Genomic DNA, 19773 nt, shown 5'->3' on the forward strand with positions numbered 1-19773 from the left:
GCTTCCTCATCCACTCTCCCACACCCCAGGAAGCTCTGCTAGCAAGCCAGGACACCAAAAACTGGTGCTAACTGTTAAAGCTGTTATGAACTAAAGGTTCTGGTGTGCTGTTCTCATGGATCTGCTAATGTAAAACAATTTTAAAATGGCCCCACTGTGTTAACTAATAGCTTTTGGGGAAGAGGGAAACAGGAAACTCGTAAGTCAGTACAAACGCTACACTATGATTTAATTCCATAAAATTTGGTCAACATGACAGGCTGCCCATTAGCTAGACATGACGTGCAAGATAAAGATATCCCTCATGGCAAAGCAAGCCTAGATATTCCTTAAAATCACACCTACTACTCTAAGAGTAATATGAAGAAAATGTATTGAAATTATTTTAGGTGCTACTTCAAGATATTCTTTGATATGCATTTTGCCACATTATTCTGTTGAATAATGTTGCTACAAGTAGTGTAGGCAATGTATTGGTTATACCAGTATAACCAGTTCTGCAACAAAGTTTTGCTTCAAAAGGTTGAAACCGCTTCCCCATCTCAGAGAATCAGGAGCCTGAGCCTGGACAAAATTCCAAGTTTAAAAATTTAGACATAAAAAGTACAAAACAAAACTGATAACTGATATAAATACTGATAAATATACTGATATAAATAATGATGTAACTGATATAAATGCTGATTTAACTCGGAGTGCTTAGTGACCCACTTGTGAATCAGACTGGAAGCTGCCTGCACCTGTCCGCAATCCGCTCCTCCAGCAGGCGGAACGGAAAGCCGGAGTTAACCGCAGGAAAATGTCTCTAACACATCATTAGCCTTTAACATTAACACCGAGTGCAAATGCTTAAATAAAAAAATCGACCAAGCCGCACAATTAAGCAGAGAAACATTAAAAGAAATGGTGATTCTTTTTCCTTATTTTATTGGGTAAATGATGTAAAAGGTAATAACAATAGTGTTAAAACTACTACAATATCTTTCCACAGCCATATCTCACATACCCACAGATAACCTGCTATATTTTTTTTTCTTTTTCCTCATTTTTCTCTTTTTAAGCCGTACTTATATTAAAATGCCCATTTCAACAGTTTCTTCACACTAATAGCAATTAAATGTGGAAGGAAGGAGGAGCTAGTTATAAAGGAAGGGGGTTCAGGTAATCTGTGATATTATTGTAATCAATCAAGTTACTAAGGAAGGAAGGAAAAGACAGAGGCCTTCCAAGCTACTCCAGGTAGCTCTAAGCCCATTGTGTGTCACCACTGCATTAAAGATAACTCAAAATGCTGGTGAACAATTTAATTTTTTTTTTTTGTAACATATAAAACACTAAAATAACTTAGAAACTAGATCCAAATATCTTGAAAAGAATCAACTTTGATATACAAAAACAGTCATAAGTTGTTACAAAAGTTCCAAACAAAAGTTTGTTTTCTCAGTGCGTTTATGTACCAGCGCAATTACTGGGTCCAGAGCAAAGAAAGAGGTTTTTCTTTTTTATTTTTTCTTTAACAGTAATAAAAAACGAGGAAAACATATCTTTGTATATAAAGAATCATTGCTGGTCTTAAGAATAAATGTAACCAGAAACCCTTAAATCTGAGAGGCACACTTTGGGTTTCTCTCTTTTTTTTTTTAACTTTTTTTTTTTTTAACCATAAAAGGAAAGTCACCAGTTTATTTAAATGGAGGAGATATTCAGACTCCTCAAATAAACTTAATTCAATTAACATCACTAGCAAAAATCAGTTAGAAACTGTACAAAAATAAAAAAGTTAACACATTTAATCCTGCAGGGATTTTGTAAGGACTGGAAGGCAGGCTTTAGGAGCAGCATTTGGGCATGGCTGGAGGCTTCTTTGGTTCGATCTAACACACATAAGAGATGTAACCTACTCCAGACAACAATTTTAAAAACCCGCACATTTGAAGACAAGTAGAGGTCCGTATACAAACGCCACGGTGTGCAAATGGGTTTGACTGCCTTGGTTTAATAGTGTATCTGAGGTCAGAACTCTAGTGTGCCCTCCCCTGCTGTCAGCAGCGTGGGGGTGAGATGGTGAAAAGTCAGTGCTACAGCAGTCGAGGCAGAAGGAAGGCCACGTGGAGCATGACTGAGTAAGAGTTTCATCTCAAGTCTATGGTTTTGTTGTCTAACTCAGTTTACAGAACAGGGTTTTGAGCAAAAGAATTAAAACCCCCCCCAACAATCTCTTTAATGGAATAAGGCAAACTGAGTAGTGCTCATAAAAAATTAGCATTCCAACTTAAAAAACAGTGAAATAAGCTACTTGGTTGTACCTTGACTTCTTATAAAGTATCCCAAATTAAAAAAAAATCTGTATCTAAACCCAGAAATATCTCTAAAAGGGTACTAAACATAACTAGGAGGGAATGACATTTGTGAAAGCAGTTGTTGATCAGCTTTAAGCAAACAGACCTGTTCTGTCCCAGTGCATGTCACAGTGAACTGCACGTTTTGCACAAATAAACCCACGGTTACACAGAAACAATCCATAGCGTTTTCAGCACTTGCGTGCTGAGGAGGTAGGTGCCCTAGAAACACTGCAGATAGACTGATTATTCCAATCTTTCAAAAAAATATCATACAATCTGACTGACCACAGACTCTGTAACAGTTTTTTAATTAGTGATACAAAACTCTGGTCCAGAAGGGTCTGGCATTAACTCATTTCAAAAGCACACCTTTACAGTTTGTATAACACCCTTTTAACTATATTTTTAAGCAACAGCTACTAAGAGATAGACAGAAATGCATTGTGCATTATGCTGTATACAAAAAGGAGACAAAACTATCCTTTTCCCCCCCAAGCCATGGTGGGAAGTATTGCTGACCTTGTCCTTAAAAACCTGCAGGATTGTTTATTCATCAGTATATCATTATTACACTGGTAAGAAATTCTGTATAACATCTGCATATATCGAAGATTTTTTAAAAAATCTGATATGATTTTAGATCCGCATGACCAGTCACGTGACCTGCTTGAGGTTGATTAGCACCTTTCAATACATATATATTTTTATATATAATAGATCTTTTTAAAAAACTTCTAACAATGAGCTCACACAGCAGCATGAGCATGCTGTAACGAGATGACAGATAAAGATGGGGTTGGATGACTTTTTTTTTTTTTTTTTTTTTTTTGCAGCAGAATGATTCAGTTTGTGCTCAGTTTCCCTATAAGGGCAAGAAAAAAAACCAACACAACTCTATCAGGTAGCCATTTGTTCACAATTTCCACTTGAAGACTAATCCATTTAAAAGTGTTCCCCAAGTAGAAATAAGACAACAGTATCATCCAAAATAGCCTCTGTATAAACATCTATTAATTTTTGCAGCTTCTGGCTGGCATCTCTTGGCTCCTGAAATTTCAGGCCCTCTGCTTATAAATTAAGGCATCGCAACTGAAAATGTTAGTATTTGGACATCAAATGCTGTGGATGAAGGAATACCAAAGACCTTCTACAAGAACCTCCGTAGAAATGAAGTGGCAAAGCTAACCTCACTGAAGGGATGAGCATAATTTATCCATACCTGGTTTTGAAACCTTATTGAAACATTTTTACAACTGAATTTGAATTTATCTATTTGAATTTTGTAGATATATATTTACAAACATTCATTATTCGAAATAACTGGAATTTCTGCTTGCTGTGGTTTACTCACTCATATTAGGAAGGTCTTTTCTATAACAGACGGCGTATATCATCCCCTGGAATATGCACTGAACTACAGCGGGTGTTACTGGGAGTTCTCCAGGCACATGAGCAAGGAGCTCGCTCCTACCATGTACACCACACATGTCTTCTACTAAATCCTATTTTTACCACCGGAAAAAATTTCCAATCGGTTTTCTTTCTTCCACCATGTGGAGGGGTATTAGAATTATTACACAGTACTTAACAGCTCTCAAGTACTATTCTGTCATAGATGAAAACATGTAAAATTATGGCATACATGTCCTGTGCTCTTTCACAACAATCTTTTTTTCTTTTTTAAACAATAGGTAACTTTATCTAACTATTCATGACTTGATAAAACTCAACAAATTCAAAAGCAGAAGAAAGAACAAACCACAGATTCTTCTTTTCCAAAATAGGTTTGCTATTAAAAAAAAAAAAATCTCACGTTAAAAAAATCCCCAAAAACCTGATGCCAGAGCAGACTCAATACAGTTTGCTAGAATGTCTGGCGTATTTGCTATATTTTTTTCTATGAACTTTATATATAAGTATATAGTTATGTCATAGTCAAAGGCACTAAAATCTAAATCCATTTTCTTCCTAATATGACATCTGCTACTCACCAACCTGTTTTTAAAAATAAATGTCACTCCCAATTTGAGATCATCAGAAAGGCATCATCTCGTTACAAATGCATTGTTATGACTAATCTTGACAGAGCTGGATTGCCCTCGATTCCCAGCACGGAATGGGAGACAAAGCTATCCGGTAGCCTACTGGATTATGTCATGCCCTATCAATTAGACCACTCGATTCTGCAAACGCTGCCCTGTTAGCATCACCTCTCGTTGTACACGCAATTGCTTCTCCTCATCCAAAAAAGCATTTTGTATGTCAGCCTTGACGTTTTGGCTGTATGTGCTGAATCTGAAGACCATGTACAGAGCTACATGAAATCTGTACTGTGGGGGTGAGATGTTGCACATGTAAGAATGTTACGAAAATGCAATTCATTGTCTAGTGTAATACCTGAATCTGATATGTTTCATTCCCTGTCACACCTATTAATGCAAAAGCCATGAATGCCTTTTTGCCAAGCAAAGCATCCCTAACTGTAATCCTTAAACTCTTCCTTCCATCCACAGTCACAGAAAGCCTTGATTGATATAATTCAATGTTAACGACGTAGAAATTTAAAATTTCGTAAAAAACCCAAGGGCTATATATGCTGCAAAAAAATCTGCAGTGACTCAACAATAAAAAAAGTATGGGATCTTTGTAGTAATGCAGTTTTCCCTCCCGTTGCCACGATGAGCTTAACCAACAAGAAGCCTCAGCATGGCAACGGAAACTATCATCATAAAATGGTACAGTAATAGAGATAGCTAGACCAGGAAGGGGCAGGGTCTCCGGGGAAGAGGTCTGCAGAGAGGTCCAGTGACTGGTCATGCGGCTCAGTGTCAGGAATAATGGTTGTACGGCGGAAGGGGGTGCCCAATACCATTTTGGAAGTGGTGGTGCTGACGATGGGCAAGGTACTCTGTGTAGCTCATTGTCATCTTCTCACTACGGTACCTAGAAAAGAGCAAAGCAGCAAATTCAAGAACTGTGACCAGGAAGCTGTAAGTAGCACTAAAAATGCTGCACTACTGGTTGTGTTTAATAACAGCTCTGCACTTCTGAGGTTAGCAGTAGGACTAACTTCAGTTGCACAAGAGCAGGGAGGGAACTGCCATGGGGTTGTCAGGGTCACTCTTGAATCACATGACAAATCACAACATAAATGCTTATGGAAAACATTTTAAGCAAACAGAACTGTTAAAAATTGTTGCTCAAAGTAGAGGGAATAGAAACTCATGATGATTTATTGACAGTGTCCCATATCTTCAGCCAAGTCTCTACATAAAACCTAGGAGAAAAACTGTAAACAAGTACTACAGATTTTTGGGCTGTTTTAGAACCAGTATAAACAGTCTGGCCAAATTCTGCTTTGAAAATAATCCGTACACACTACATTACATGAGTTACATTCTTTTTAGACTAGAATCATTGAATATCTCAAGTTGGACAGGACTCATAAAGATCATCAAGTCCAACTCCCTGCTCCTCACAGGACTACCTAAAACTAAACCATATGACTAAGAGTGTCGTCCAGACACTCCTTGAACTCTGACAGGCCTGGTGCCGTGACCACTTCCCTGGGGAAAGACGCTGTGAGAGACAGTATCAGAAGCTTTGCTAAAATAAAATAAAAAAACCCACATCTGCTGGCTTCCCTTTGTCAACTAGATGGGTGACTTTGGCATAAAAGGAAAATGAAATTAAGCTGGTTAAGCAGGACTTTCCCTTCGTGAACCTCTGCTGGCTATCACCAATGACTGCGTTGCCTCTCAAGTGTTTTCAAAAACTCCGAGAACAACCTTCTCCAGAATTTTACCTGGCACTGAAGTGAGACTGACAGGTCTGTCATTACCAGAGCCTTCCTTCTTACTCTTCTTGAAAAAACAGGACAACATTTGCCAGCTACCAGTTGACTGGAACCTCTCCAGACTCCCAAGACCATTAAAAAAATAACGGGGAGAGGTCCCACGATAACACCAGCCAGCTGTATGTAACTAAAAGCACAATCCAGGCCCTGACAACAAATATTTTGGATATACTGGCACCAGTATTGTTTGACAACAAGGAACATACTGCCACATTTGCACTTATCTGTAGAAGTGTAAAAATCTACACAAAACCACCACTATTCCACATTTCCACAAATTTCACTTAGAAAGACCTTGCATAAGAGATCTGACAGATGAGATTTGGTGACTGCAACTACAGTGATATAAAATATAGCCACCTCTCCTTTCTATCATGTTTGTCTTCTGGAGTTGCTCTGGTTGTTCTCTCCTCTTTTAGGTCTGAAAAAAACACAACAGATGGCCCAACCACTTGCACTCACAACCCAACACAAAAGTTTCAACTACTTTCGAGTTACTGCAGCAATTAGGGTGGCAAACACATTTGCTGCTGTGGCCTCTTTGCCAGAGGAACAGAGCAGAACACTTTACACGTGCAGCTTTTCGCTTCAGCAGACGTGTTTCGGGGCACCAAAGGTGCCCACGCTTACTTGATGCCACTGTTTGTTAACGACGTACCGATGTATCGAATGGCCGCTGGCCCTCGCTGAGGATCTTTGGGGTCCCTTCCAACCCTAAGCATTGATTCTGTGATTAGCTGCAGCGCTTCTTGAACTGACGTGAATGGTTTGTGGAGCAAGCTGGTCTGCGAATGAAACGCCCTGCCACTGTGAAACTCAACCGTCAGCCTGGCAGTCAACGACGGCGGCTGTGAGCGGGTGAAAGCCGGCCAACAACAGCCCCACCAGAGTCACATCTGCTCACTTCAGCAGATGGAAGAGAAATGCACTTACTGCCCTTATGCATCTAGACCCCTAGAATGGGTGCACTTCTTTCAGCTCTGCTATTTTTTAGTTCTCTTCTTCAAAACATGGCCAGGACTACTGGGTATTAGCTTGAAGTGAAGATAGTTAGCAATAGACTAGTTTTGATCAGCTAGAAGCTTTATTCACATAGAAGGCATTAATGCAGAGACTTGAAAAAGAAGTTAAAAGCACTTATTCCACTCTTCCAATAGATGTTTTACTGTACAACAACAAGTTGGTAAACTAAGGCTCTAAAAAACATTGTCTGATGCTGGGAAATGTTACTATTTTAATACTACTGTTTATAATATGGCAGCAGAAGCTGAGTTTTTAAGCAAGTAAAATAGACAGCCAAGAAAAACAACCCCTTCTTCTGAACATTAAAAATTATGCTTTGTTTATTCCACTTACTTATTCCCAGTGATTTTGCTAGCAGTTTGGATGTTGTGAACTGAAATACACTAAACACAGAGGTTTTGGTGTTTTGTTTTGTTTTTTTTTTTAAGAGAAATGGGTTTTTAGGGGTTTGTTTGGTTTGTCTTGTTCTGTGCTCACATGCCATTGCTCCAAACAAAATCATGTAGCTGGAAGAAAATGTGTGCTATATAGAATTCTTGTATCTTGGAAAAATAGATTCCCTATTTATTGAGGTGTACAGAAATTGTCATTTAAGAACTATAGCACTGTTACTCTTGCCCTCAGCTATCTCCATATATTCTTTTTGAACAGAAGGTAACATGGTGTACAGCTGAAATAAATTAAAAGGAGACTGGGGTTCTGCATTTGGAAATTTAGCTGGATTCTGTGAATCAATCCTTCTTCCCTAATTTAACCTTCAGAATAGCATCTTTTCCTTAGTCACAGCTACTCCGCAGTAATCAGGTTCCTACAAGAATCCAGAATTCTGAACAGTCATTGGGACACAAAATCTTTATTCTTCATCTACAAGATCAGTGAACAAGTAATTCCTCTAAAATATTTATTTTTGTAAGAAATGCTCTGCCTTCTATCTGGTCTGAACAAAAACTACTGCTAAGTAATAGCAAGATTTGTAGATGAAGATGACAAACGTGGAAGCTGAAAAGAACAAAAATCTCAGGTCTTTGTCCTACAAAAGTGCATAAACAATCAGGAGAATCCCTGTATTTTCAAATGCCTGAAATGAAAGGATTGGGTTTTAATTGTAGACAAGGAAGTCAAGTCTGGCTTACACCTAGCTGCACTGAGAAGGGAAAGAATTTCCAAAGAAGTCAGGACACACAAACTAGAGTAACATATACAACATTTTTAGAAGTAATCTTGTGACCATATGAGTCCCTAAAAGTTGCTAAAAGGTAGGAAGGATAACAGTTTTGGACAAAGGATTCAAACTTTGTTACTTGTATTAATAAATACAACTGAGAGGCCTCCATGACTTCATAGCAACAGATCCATAGTGCTCAGATCCATCTGCTCAAATACCAATGGACAATGGCAAGTAATCCTTGTTAACAACACCCGTTATAGTCAATGAGCAACCTGTAACGAGCAAGAGCTCATACACTGCTAAGATTTTTCAGAGTTCTGAAACAAAATATGCAGGTACCCCAATATATAGGTAGTCTGATACTAACAACAGCCTTTTCTTTCTTGTTTAACGCCACTAATCCCTACGCAAGGCACAAATACTCTCAAAAGTCCGTGCTGCCACTGTGAAAAGAAAGAAATCATTAATAATAATACATCCAGGAAAGCTCACTATTACCATCCGAAATAAGCACTTACCAGGAATGAATATGCCACCCTATCACAAAAACAGGACTTTGCTGTAGAATCTCATGATGCGTACCTGGTTAGCTTTATTGTTTTCCTGAATTCATTAGTAATTGGAGCTTTGTAGCCTCCTTTCCTCAATAAGGAATCTATGGTTTGAATGTGGTCCCATCCTGTTGAATTTTACAGTAATAAAAAATAGTGAGACATATGGCAGTGAGGATAGACGTTGCAAAAACACAGTGCAGTATGTCACGTTATTGATAATGAAAATGCTCTGCTGAAGTTCTGTATAAAACACGGAACCTTCTTCCCTACTTAAGGACAGCTGAAGGAAATACGACGTACAAGATTTCTTTACACACAAAGTCTCTCTACAAACAACATGTTTTTATCACGTAGTTGAAATATTTTAAAAGTGGACCCACTATATGCAGGTGTCCTGGATTGGGGGCGAGATACAAAATTAAAACTTTTCTGAAATGTTCAGGTTTGATCATGTATCACAATCACTTTATAAATTATAAATGGCTATGACTATGAAAAACGAAATTTCTACAGAAAATGAAATTTAAAATAATTATTAGTTGAACACGTGCAGAGAACTGCAGAGATTAGACTTCTCCATAAACATCAGTGAACTTTACAGTGATATTTCTAATTGCATAACTACTACATTATATTATAGATGGCTGGGTCATAAAAAAGCGATGGATTACCAATATAGATTCATTATAGTTCTCAATAAAATCATATATTTATTGATTTAAAAAAGCCTAATATTTTAACTAGCTGTTAGACATGTTATTTCTAAAAGATGCAATTAGATTAGTCACATTGTTACTTTTTTTTTTTTTTTTAAGGAAAAAAAGGGTAGTTTTCGGTACATGAAATATACAAATGGGTAGTTTTGGCTACTTTAAAGAGTCAGGTTGCAATGCACGGTCTACTAAAACTATTTAGAAATTTAAACACACAACTCCACTCCACCCCGCAAATCCTGAATTTAAAAAAAACTTGTGTAAGTGATCACCAAAGGTCTTGAAAAAAAAACACTTCTCTAACTAGCCAACCTTAGATTAAAAAGCAAAAAAATCATCTTGGGAAGCATCTAAACTTTTAAGTGACTGTGGAAACAGAATTATCAATTAAAAATAATCCTCAGTAAAGATTTCATCCTATTCCTTTAGTAGATCCACTCAAATATAAAAAGAAAAAAAAAAAACAAACAAAAAGCAGCAATGCAAAATGTAAAAGATTGAGAAACACTGTTGAGCTTAGAAGAAAAAAACCATAGTGAGTAGTCATAGACAGCTGCTTAGTCAAAAAGATTACAAAATCTCCTATAGGTTCTTTAATTCAGAAACTTAAGTCTGTGCCTCTATTAAAAGGGACTTTACCAATATTATTTTGGACTTTCATATTGAAAGTAATTTCTTTCCATCCATCAAAAAATCCAGGAAGCCAATGTTTATAAAACATTTATAAAACATTTATAAAACTAGCAGAAAGTACCTAATTAAAACACTGGATCATTGCAAATTTAGGAATAAATCAGCTGTTAAGAGAATTGACCAGGCATCCTATCACTTGGGAAGAGGTTTTGCATGTCACTAACATGACAGCAGAACACCTGCACGAAACTCGGCCGCTTTTAACCACTGCAAACCCCTCCACATTTCATTTTCCTACAGCTACACTGCATTTATGACTTCTTTAAAAAACATTTGCAGTTTACTGTATCCCTATAAGGGGACTGATACAGGCATATAATTGGCATTTTATATAAGAGTCTTCTTACAATTAAATATCGCTCCATCATCTGACATCAGTGCAAGGTCAAATATTGCATTTTAGATTTATATGTATGTTTAAATTCTTCACCAGATCATATGAAATAAAGTGCAACAATGACCTTGCTCCTTTGCAACCTCCGGTAAGTAGGTGGCGGTGCGTTTTGATCCTTTTTCATTGATGAATTCTATTCTAATGCCATGTACACCCACCTGCAAGAAATCAGCAGCTTTATTAGTATGTTAAAAGAAACAAGAGATTTCTAATATGATAGAACCAAAATGTGAACCTTTCAGTGGTTAATACCATTTTGCGAAGGGTTTCAGGAGGTGGTACTGAAGGGAATGCAATCTTTTTGGAAGGTGCCTTGTGAGGTCAGTATCAGCACAAGTGTGGTCCTCAGCTCCCCACTGAAGGAAAGCCAGCTAAGACACAAAAGCCACGCTGTTTCTGAGCCTACTGCAGTCTCCCTTTGACACGATCGGCGATGATGTTGCTGATAAAATCGCCTGGTCACCAGATAGAACCTGCAGGCGACTAAACAGCTGGCAAATCTAACGATGCTTCAAACAAGAGCATTAATTTTGTTCGAAGTAACAACTGAACAATGCAAGACTTGTCACACTACGAACTCCAGCCTGGAGATTCAAAATTTCTCTGAGTGTATGATGAGGCAAAGGAGATACTCTAAAGGATTCAGCTTCAGACTCCTACTTCCATGCTACTAATTACTCTAATAAGACAGAATATGGAAACCAAAATTAGAAATACCAAGGAGTTAGACATACATAAAGTTGAACTGCCAAAAAAAACCCCCACCAAACCAAGAAAAGGGGCTCAGTACCTTTCCAAGGCATTGTTTAAACGGCCCTGTTTCCAAGGTACAATAATTCTGTTGATGTACCGTTGCCAGTAAGCTTTGGGTTGGTTTTGAGTTCTGTGCGTAAACACAAAGCTTTAGCAGATGGATGTTTTTATTTTCATGCCCACATAACTAAGATGTTATTTCCATATACATCAAAAGTTTCCCTATGTGGAAATGAATAGGTTACGTTTAGAGGGTATCACATTATTTGGTACGGCACTTCTTCTTGGACACAAAATTAACTGAAAAATGATGTAACAGTTTTTCCAGTTACAACCTATTTTACTGGAACTGCATGACAGGCAAAAAACAAATAAGGAATATTTACAAAGCTCTACTACTTGTTCAATTAACGTATTTGCTTATATTAAGACTTCAGTTTTTAATCTTCATAATCTTCACATACGATATAAGCACGGGGAAATGGGAGGAAGAGTCTCTCTTGTGGCTGGCCATGGCCTCAACAATTTTTCCCCATGAACCTAACATTTCTTAAATGGGAAAAATTACTTTGAGACTAACGAATTTAATTCACTGCAGATTTTAATGCGATATTTCATTACCAACACTCCTAAATCTAGCTTTCATAGCATGGATATCTAATCACCAAAGAGATCAAATCTGTGTACTCAGATGATGTAATTATGAACCCAAAGGACTTGAAAGTAAAGTGAAACAGTGTTAGAAGCTGAAATGAGCCTACTGAGTTTATTCCAAGAACAGAGTAAGTTTTTGCAGCTGGTGATTTTGGAACTGTCTATATTTGATTGCTGAAGCACTGAGATCAGATACATTCAGGTTTTGCACACCTTCAAATCCTGCAGAATATTAGATTCTGAATTTTACACTACTGTTTAGCAAAACAGTGATTGTGTAGTATGAGAAACTAACTCGTGATGTATTAAATACGATGCAACATTCAAGCAGTAGGTAATTGCACGGCACCGGATGCTGCCCATTAACCACTTTAATGGACTTTTAGGCCCACGTCTGTAGAAGAAGAAGATGCAGAGCAAAATGAACAAGCAACAACACAATGGCACCCACAATTCCTCTGGTTGGGAAAATTTCATAGTGTTCTGTGAAGCATGAATTCCAACTGCGTAGCTAAGCAGTACTCTTAGTCCAGTACGAATGGCTTTGCATTGTTTAGCTCCAGTTAAACGAAAACAGGCCTGAGTTAAACAAATGGAAACCACACACAAGCAAAATAAGAATGATCCACGCTAAGATTGGCATGGGCACAGTTAGGAATTTATTTTGACTTCCTCAAGAGACCATGTTCCTGCATTGATGAAAACTTCTGTGAAATTTCCCCAAATATTTCTCTCTAAATGGGAGGTAAGGGGGAGGTACACGTTTGGAAGGCATTAACTGGACTGTGACTGGCTTTGCCTACCAGGCCCAGCACAGAACTGCAGGGGAAGCCTATGGCATGTTCCTCAACCTAAAAATGCTGACACACTACAGGCAAGTTTTTGTAGAACAACATCTGTGCAGTTCCGAAAAACAAACCAAACTATCTTCTTTTGCAGATGGAGTTTAAGTTCTGTCTCGTCTAGTACCATTTATTAGGGAAATGACGGCATACAGGTACCCTGAGCTGCAAAAAGACCACACAGCTGCCCTGTCAGCCTCCCAAACACACAGAGTCTACTTAGACTGTCGCTATCCGGAGAGAAAAGTGAGATAAGGAGAGAGACTTGGAAAGGCAACAAACCAACTGCCTCCAATAAAAATATTTCTGTAGGGTTTTAGACCATGGAATACTGTATACTTGTGGATATAATCTTTTTGGCCCACTGGGTAAGTGGCCAGAGGCCACCTAAAACTAGATCCAGAAAACCCAGACTTTTCACTAAATCTAAGGATTTAATTAAATTACATTTTTTTTATTTTACTTCTGAAATGACCTCAACAGAACTTCGGACTTTGTTGTGTATTTATACACATTCATATTCATTTACACACATTCTTTTTTTAATGAGTCACTTATTTACATGCACCTCAGGATGGGGGAAAACGCGCACACAACATATTTATTGTTTTGCCAAGCGCTTCTGGCACTTGCTAAATTAATGCCCATAGTGTGTCTCTATGTCTACCTCAGTTGGGCTAAGAAAAAATTGTTCCAAAACCCACCCCGACACTGAAGTTCAAGCAACTCTCATGTTCAGCTGTTCTGACTCAAAGTTCCAAACACAGTTTACAAATCTGTTCTTCTTGTACTGACTGTCAACCATCCTGAGAGGAAGAAATAACGTTATTCTCGTTAAGACTATCAACATGGAATTTGGACAAGCATCTAAAACATTAAGCTTTGTTGAAATTTAAGCTTTGAGTCCACTGTGGAGTAAATTCTCATCAAATAATCGTTCTGCAGAAAATAAAGAATCTGTTACAAAGAACTCACACAGAATACCCCAGAGCTGGAGCAGTGCAACACCTCCTTGGTGTGAGAAGACTGTTCCTTAAGTTCACTCCCTATCTGCTGTTGTCCTCCACTCAAGACTGGAAACGCAGCTGGATGCACAGCCCCTGCTGCCAGCACGCCAGCGGAACTGCCACAAACTGCTTGCCCACCTCTTGGTGCTACCAGTACTGGCACCCGCACAACCACGTGATGAACCGATCAGGCTGTTGGGGTGATGCCTCATCCTTCTACTGACATGTTGATATCACATAACTAGTCACTTTCCCCTTTATTTACCCAACCAGTACTATGGAAACAGCAGCATACAAACTCGTCTGGAAATGGAATGCTTCAGGTTAAGCAATTATTGCTACTTATTAGAAGGTGATCCCACTTTTTATTAGCTGAATTCTACAGCTTTTTAGCCTCACAGTTGCAGCAAACGTGCTGGCTTCTTTCTGATCATCTTTAGTAGGGCTTAAATATTACATTCTGATTTAACAATGGAGGCAAAAGACTACTCAGGAGACATGCTCTCTACTTTATGATGAACATTCTTTTTTTAATGACTCCTTTACTCACTTACATAGAATCACTGAATATCGTCCAAAGAGAATAAAATATCGAGATCAAGACTCTTTCTTCTCTGTTCTAAGGAACATAAGCTGCAAAAGTTGCTGGTGCTGCTGCACTTGCAGGAGGGAAAGAATTTCCACAACTCTTGAACGTACTGACTTTGTCAACAACGAAAAGCCACCTCGCAGCCAACATTATCAGCTACAACTACTGAAGCTAATATTTAAACCAGTACGTGCAGGCTAACGGCCCTTTGTATCAACACAGCAAGCACGAACGATTCTGCAGGTTTTACTTTCCTGAAGAACACCAACTTCAGGGCAGAGACCGGTTTCAAGGTATTTTAAGGAAGAGCCGCTGGCCAATTCTAGTTATTCATTCCCCTGTTAGAATTACAATAACGTGTTCCAAAAAGTTTCTTATTATAATTACATACGATCATAATGTTTTAATAAAAAAGTAGGGATAAGGTCTGAATTAGCAAGACAGGCTTTTACCTTCTAGCAAAAAACTCCACAGATTCTTAATTAAATTAATGAGAAAATAAATTAAAAAGGTTTTCATTTGCTACAACATGAAATAGAAAGGGAACAGGCATTCTTTTCTGTATTTCTACAAAAAAAAAGCATGCAGGGGATGCATTAAATCATTTGCCATTGTAACATACCTTGCAGCCACACCCTCCCAAGCAGGCAGAGCCTGTAGCACCAAAGCTGGAATTGCAAGACCTACAACTTGATCACACTTTCTATAGGCCATTTCTGGGATCTGAACCCACTCACAGGACCTTCGGAGTGTAGGCTTATTTACCCAAATTGCACTTACAAGCTACGCAGACCAAACAGAAGTTCTTTCTGAAGGACCCAAAGCCATGATACTTTACAGCAAGCTATTCAAATTCTTCTACATTCCTTCTTTTGGCGTGCTGCTAACTACACACACAGTTCCCAGTGCAACATGAGATGCAAGTTATCTGCATTAAGAATCGACAGCAAAATTGGAGGCATCCTGAGGCAGGAATTCAAATTTGTGCAGGAAAAAAGACTAGGCAGAAGGACAGATCAAAAAGATGAGCTCAAGGACAATGGAAATATGGATAAAGCTGAGTTTATGTTGGGAAGGAATGACTGCTATCAATATCAGATGTGTTTAAAAATAATCGGTCTTTATAACTTGTCTCCTGAGTAGTCCTTTGTTATCTGATCTTTAATAAAAGAGCAGTACTATCAAAAAGAGAGACAGAAGAGTTTCTCGCACTGCCCATTTCTTTGAGATGGAAAGGTGCAAAACTCCACCCCAGCAGCAACTGGACCACAGCAACTTCTCATGGGTTGTGTCTAGCAGAAGTGATGAAGCAGTTCATGCACTCCCAGTGCTCATTACTACTGAAGTGCACTGCAACTCATGTAAAGTCGCATGTAAATCAAAATGCTAAATTATATTTTAGGAAGCATCCTCATGAACCATGGCATTGAAGTGATCCTTTACAGGTCTGTACTTTCTCCTAGTTACTTTTATAAAAGGTGAAAATGGCAGCAATTAGAAAAATCCTATGGGAGGATTAATAAAATAGCAGTTCACTCATGTCTCCTGTTTACTTAGTTTGAAATTTCTGCATTTTACAACTGAAATATTGATTTACTTAGTTTGGGAAGATAATTCATTAATCAGAGAAAAGAAGATCTATCACTCTGCTTTAGGACACAGGAGACAATCCTGAGCCGTGCGTTCAAACGATCTTGTCTTGAAGCCACCGGAGCACTGTGAGTTGTCTGAATCGGCGATTCTGAAATATTGTGGCCTCTGTCAGCAAATTGCTGAATTGGCTCCCCCAAGATCCTCAGTAGCCTCCTAACCAGGCTGATGTTCTGCAGGATGATCTGCAAATCAGCATTATGAGATGAAAGATGCAGAATCTCTCTTTACATCCTACTCTAGACATCCTGAAATGTCGCTCTGCCGTTAATATTGCATAACTGCAGCTCCCTTAAAAGAAACATGGATGACATAAACCACCTCAGTGACAGGCACAAACAGCGATGAATCGTCCTTGTCAGGCCTAACGATTACAAATTTTACCTTTCTCATATTTATACACACACATCCTGCCCCTTTTGCATGGAAAGCTTGTGGATCATCCACGACTACATATGATACAATCACTTGAGATGCACGTTTAACTTATAGGAAAAAAGATAAAAAATACCCCAAATCATGGAATCAACTTTGTGACCATTTGTTAGAATTCCTAGGAATTTGCTAGAGGTTTTAAAAACCCTATCATTAAAAAACCTTAAATTAAATAGGATAGGGATAGGAGAGAAAATAGGAGAGAGCAACTCAGCAAATAAATAACACGAGGACCAAGATATTTTTGACCCCTCCATTCTTCCCTCCTAAGTCACAGCTTTCCAATAAGAAGACGTTAAGAATCCATAAAATTAATTAGAACAAGATTTAGAAAGGACAGAGAAAGCAAAAGCCTCCTCTGCTTCATACCAGCGTTAAGGTTATGAATCAAGTCTCCCAAAGAGCAAAGTTAAAACCAGGCTTTCCAAGGGACGGTGGATTTTTGAACCCAGGCTTTGGTTTCATCTTGTCTTTAAGGATGAATATTTTGGTCATCTCAGAAGTTTATTATTGAGAGAATAAACCGACATCTAATTATGTTTAAAGACTACCACATGGGAAGAGCTAAATGCTATTTCATTATGCACTTCACACTTTTAAAGAAACATTGTCTGGGTATATTCATAGTCTGATTTTTAATAAATTATAAGATTTTTTTTTGTCTGAAATTACATTAAAAAGTGAATAATTCTGATGATGATGGTGAAAATGCTGATAAATCCCAAAGGCAACTTATATTCATCTCATTCAGAATTACGTATCAGAAGGTAATAAGCCCTTGTCATTATGAGTTGAGCAGGAAACACATTTTTATTAGATTTTCAGCTACTGTAAAATTCATAATGCTGAGGTTACTGCTGGATACCACCATTCTGATGCAGCAGGGCCTCTTACCATTTTAACAATGAATGTAATTTCTATTCAATATACGTTTGTTATGTATGAAGACAACAGAAAGCCTCTTCTTCTCTTTAGAAATATTTAGTAGGCCTAAGTCATTATTTAAGGGAAACTCTGTAACTTGTGTGCTGTCTCTGACATTATAACGTTTGCTATCATATATGACAATTTCCATTTTTTTTCTACGTCCACTCAAATATAGACTCAAAGAGCAACACAGCAGGCATACTGACTGAGATGAGTTCATCTTAAGTCCAGTAACTTGTTTTTTGCAAGCATCTAGTACCAAATAATTCAGGAAAAATAATACAGAATAACACTTCCTTCAGTACACCTTCCCAGAAATAACTCTAAAAGCAGCATTTTCTGCTTAATCTGTTTTATGCTGCTGTTCCGAGGTAATGCACGCAGGTTTCCTAGAACTTAACAATTAAAATAGACTCAGCTCCATGCATAAGTAGCAAAGAAAAACAAGAGCAATGATTTACTTGGCCTCATTGTACAAGGGCTTTTGTGGGGTCTGCGCAGCCCACTTACTCTGAAAGCAAAGAAAGTTTTGGGAAAGATAAACGGCTCACTCCTACAAACTAAATAAGGCAGCTTTTTTTGGGATTGCAATTTTTTGCAGTGCTTGTTTCCAGAAGCATACAGCAAACTATTAACTTTCATACTGGAACATCCTCTTTCCAGGATCACTGACTGACCCACCACGTTTCTGTAGCTGGCTACGCTGCAAAAGAGGTCTGAGACACCCTCACTCAGCAATACCTTGCTTGATGGAGTCTTGGACATAAATACAGCTGTGCAGACGATTACTTTGTGTGCCTAAGTGGGCAAGAATGCAACTTTATTCCATTTTCATGGCTCAGACTTTTAAGGTGATGACAGTTCTACCAAAAGGATCTTTGGAATCTATGCGCAAACGTGTACAGAGTGCAAAACAGTGACAACTACACTGAATATATGCAAATAATTTGAACGGTGTGATTTCTGCTATCGATGTTCATGGTATCAAAGTAACTTTCTTAAAAGATATCTGACATCCTTACCTCCCAGTCCATGTAGTCACATACATCTTCAAAGTTAGTGAGTAGAGACACTGAGCAGAAAAGCCGTGGCAGCTCATCCCTCGTCATGGGGGGGAAACGACTATCTTTAAGGGCACTGTTGAAGACAAAACAGAATTTCAAAGGATTTGTTTGTTTGTTTAAGTTCAAGGATCTAATGAATCAACTGAAAAGTATAAAGGACAAAAAAAATCCTTATGAAACGATGACCAGTTTGATAATCCAGTTGCCAGTGTAACACACTGACCAACATTCCCCACTTTTTCCTTAGACATTTGTTTCGGTTCTTGGCTGGCCAGTCAGGTGGTGTTCTGAGGGTCATTCCTTCCTGAGCTGATTTTGCTACTGTGACAAGCTTATTAATGAAGCAGCAGAAAGTTTTCAGAAGTTACAAAAGCAATAGCTCTTCTACTTGCAGTTTAGTAAATCCCTTTCAAAAGGATTAAACTATTCAACATCAAGTAAAGGGGGAAATTCTATAGCCTGCAATAATCAAACACGTAATACAGTCATCAAACTGTAGAACTTAATTATTCAGTGAAAAAAAAAAATCGAAACAAGCAGAATATTCTCAAAAAAAGAGCAATATTCATGCTTACTGGAAAAGGTGAATATAAAAAGGTAAAAACATCCAAGAGCAGAGGAACCCTCTGTGCACCTTCCAGCACACTTTGAAAAACAAAGCGGTCAACAGACAGCGAGCAGTACCACGAGTGAGAACATCCGTAAAAACCTACTTGCTAAGTTTGGTTAAGAACCAGTTAAATTGGAAAAGGGAAGGTTAAAGTGAGTATGGTATCTCGTAAATTTTTATTCTTTTAAGATTTGAAATATGACACGTATGAATACAAACATGCTTATCTCCAACAAAACCAGCAATCTGCTCACTGAGCTTTTTGATGAGTAAAGAGAACTTCAGATTAAGAGACTTTGGGAAGTACTACCTAGTTCTTCACGTGTCTCATTGTCTCACCTAACAATTAGCTCATTCCGATTTGTTCTACTTGGCATACAGCCAGCGGTTGCCATTAGTGATGTAATTACGGCCATGGCCATGGTCTTTAGAATATGGCTGACGTCTCAGCATCAGATACCACCGTTTCAGATAAAGAGTAGGATAACTTTATTAAAGC

The 19773-nt window shown here is 38.2% G+C and overlaps 1 protein-coding gene across 1 annotated transcript in view; it reads right to left on the reverse strand.

The window, feature by feature from the left end:
• Nucleotides 1–940: 940 nt before the first annotated feature.
• AMMECR1 (AMMECR nuclear protein 1) overlaps nt 941–19773 on the reverse strand; it is a 105367-nt gene continuing 86534 nt past the window's right edge. The window contains exons 4-7 of the mRNA XM_086619723.1: nt 18623–18737; nt 10811–10901; nt 8972–9068; nt 941–5285 (exon numbers count right to left, since the gene is read on the reverse strand). Coding sequence (XP_086475849.1) covers nt 5171–5285; nt 8972–9068; nt 10811–10901; nt 18623–18737 — 418 coding nt within the window. The 3' untranslated portion in view covers nt 941–5170. The remainder of the gene's footprint in view (nt 5286–8971; nt 9069–10810; nt 10902–18622; nt 18738–19773) is intronic.

The sequence above is a fragment of the Tauraco erythrolophus genome, chromosome 13, assembly GCF_009769465.1.
Source record: "Tauraco erythrolophus isolate bTauEry1 chromosome 13, bTauEry1.pri, whole genome shotgun sequence".
Lineage (NCBI taxonomy): Eukaryota > Metazoa > Chordata > Aves > Musophagiformes > Musophagidae > Tauraco > Tauraco erythrolophus.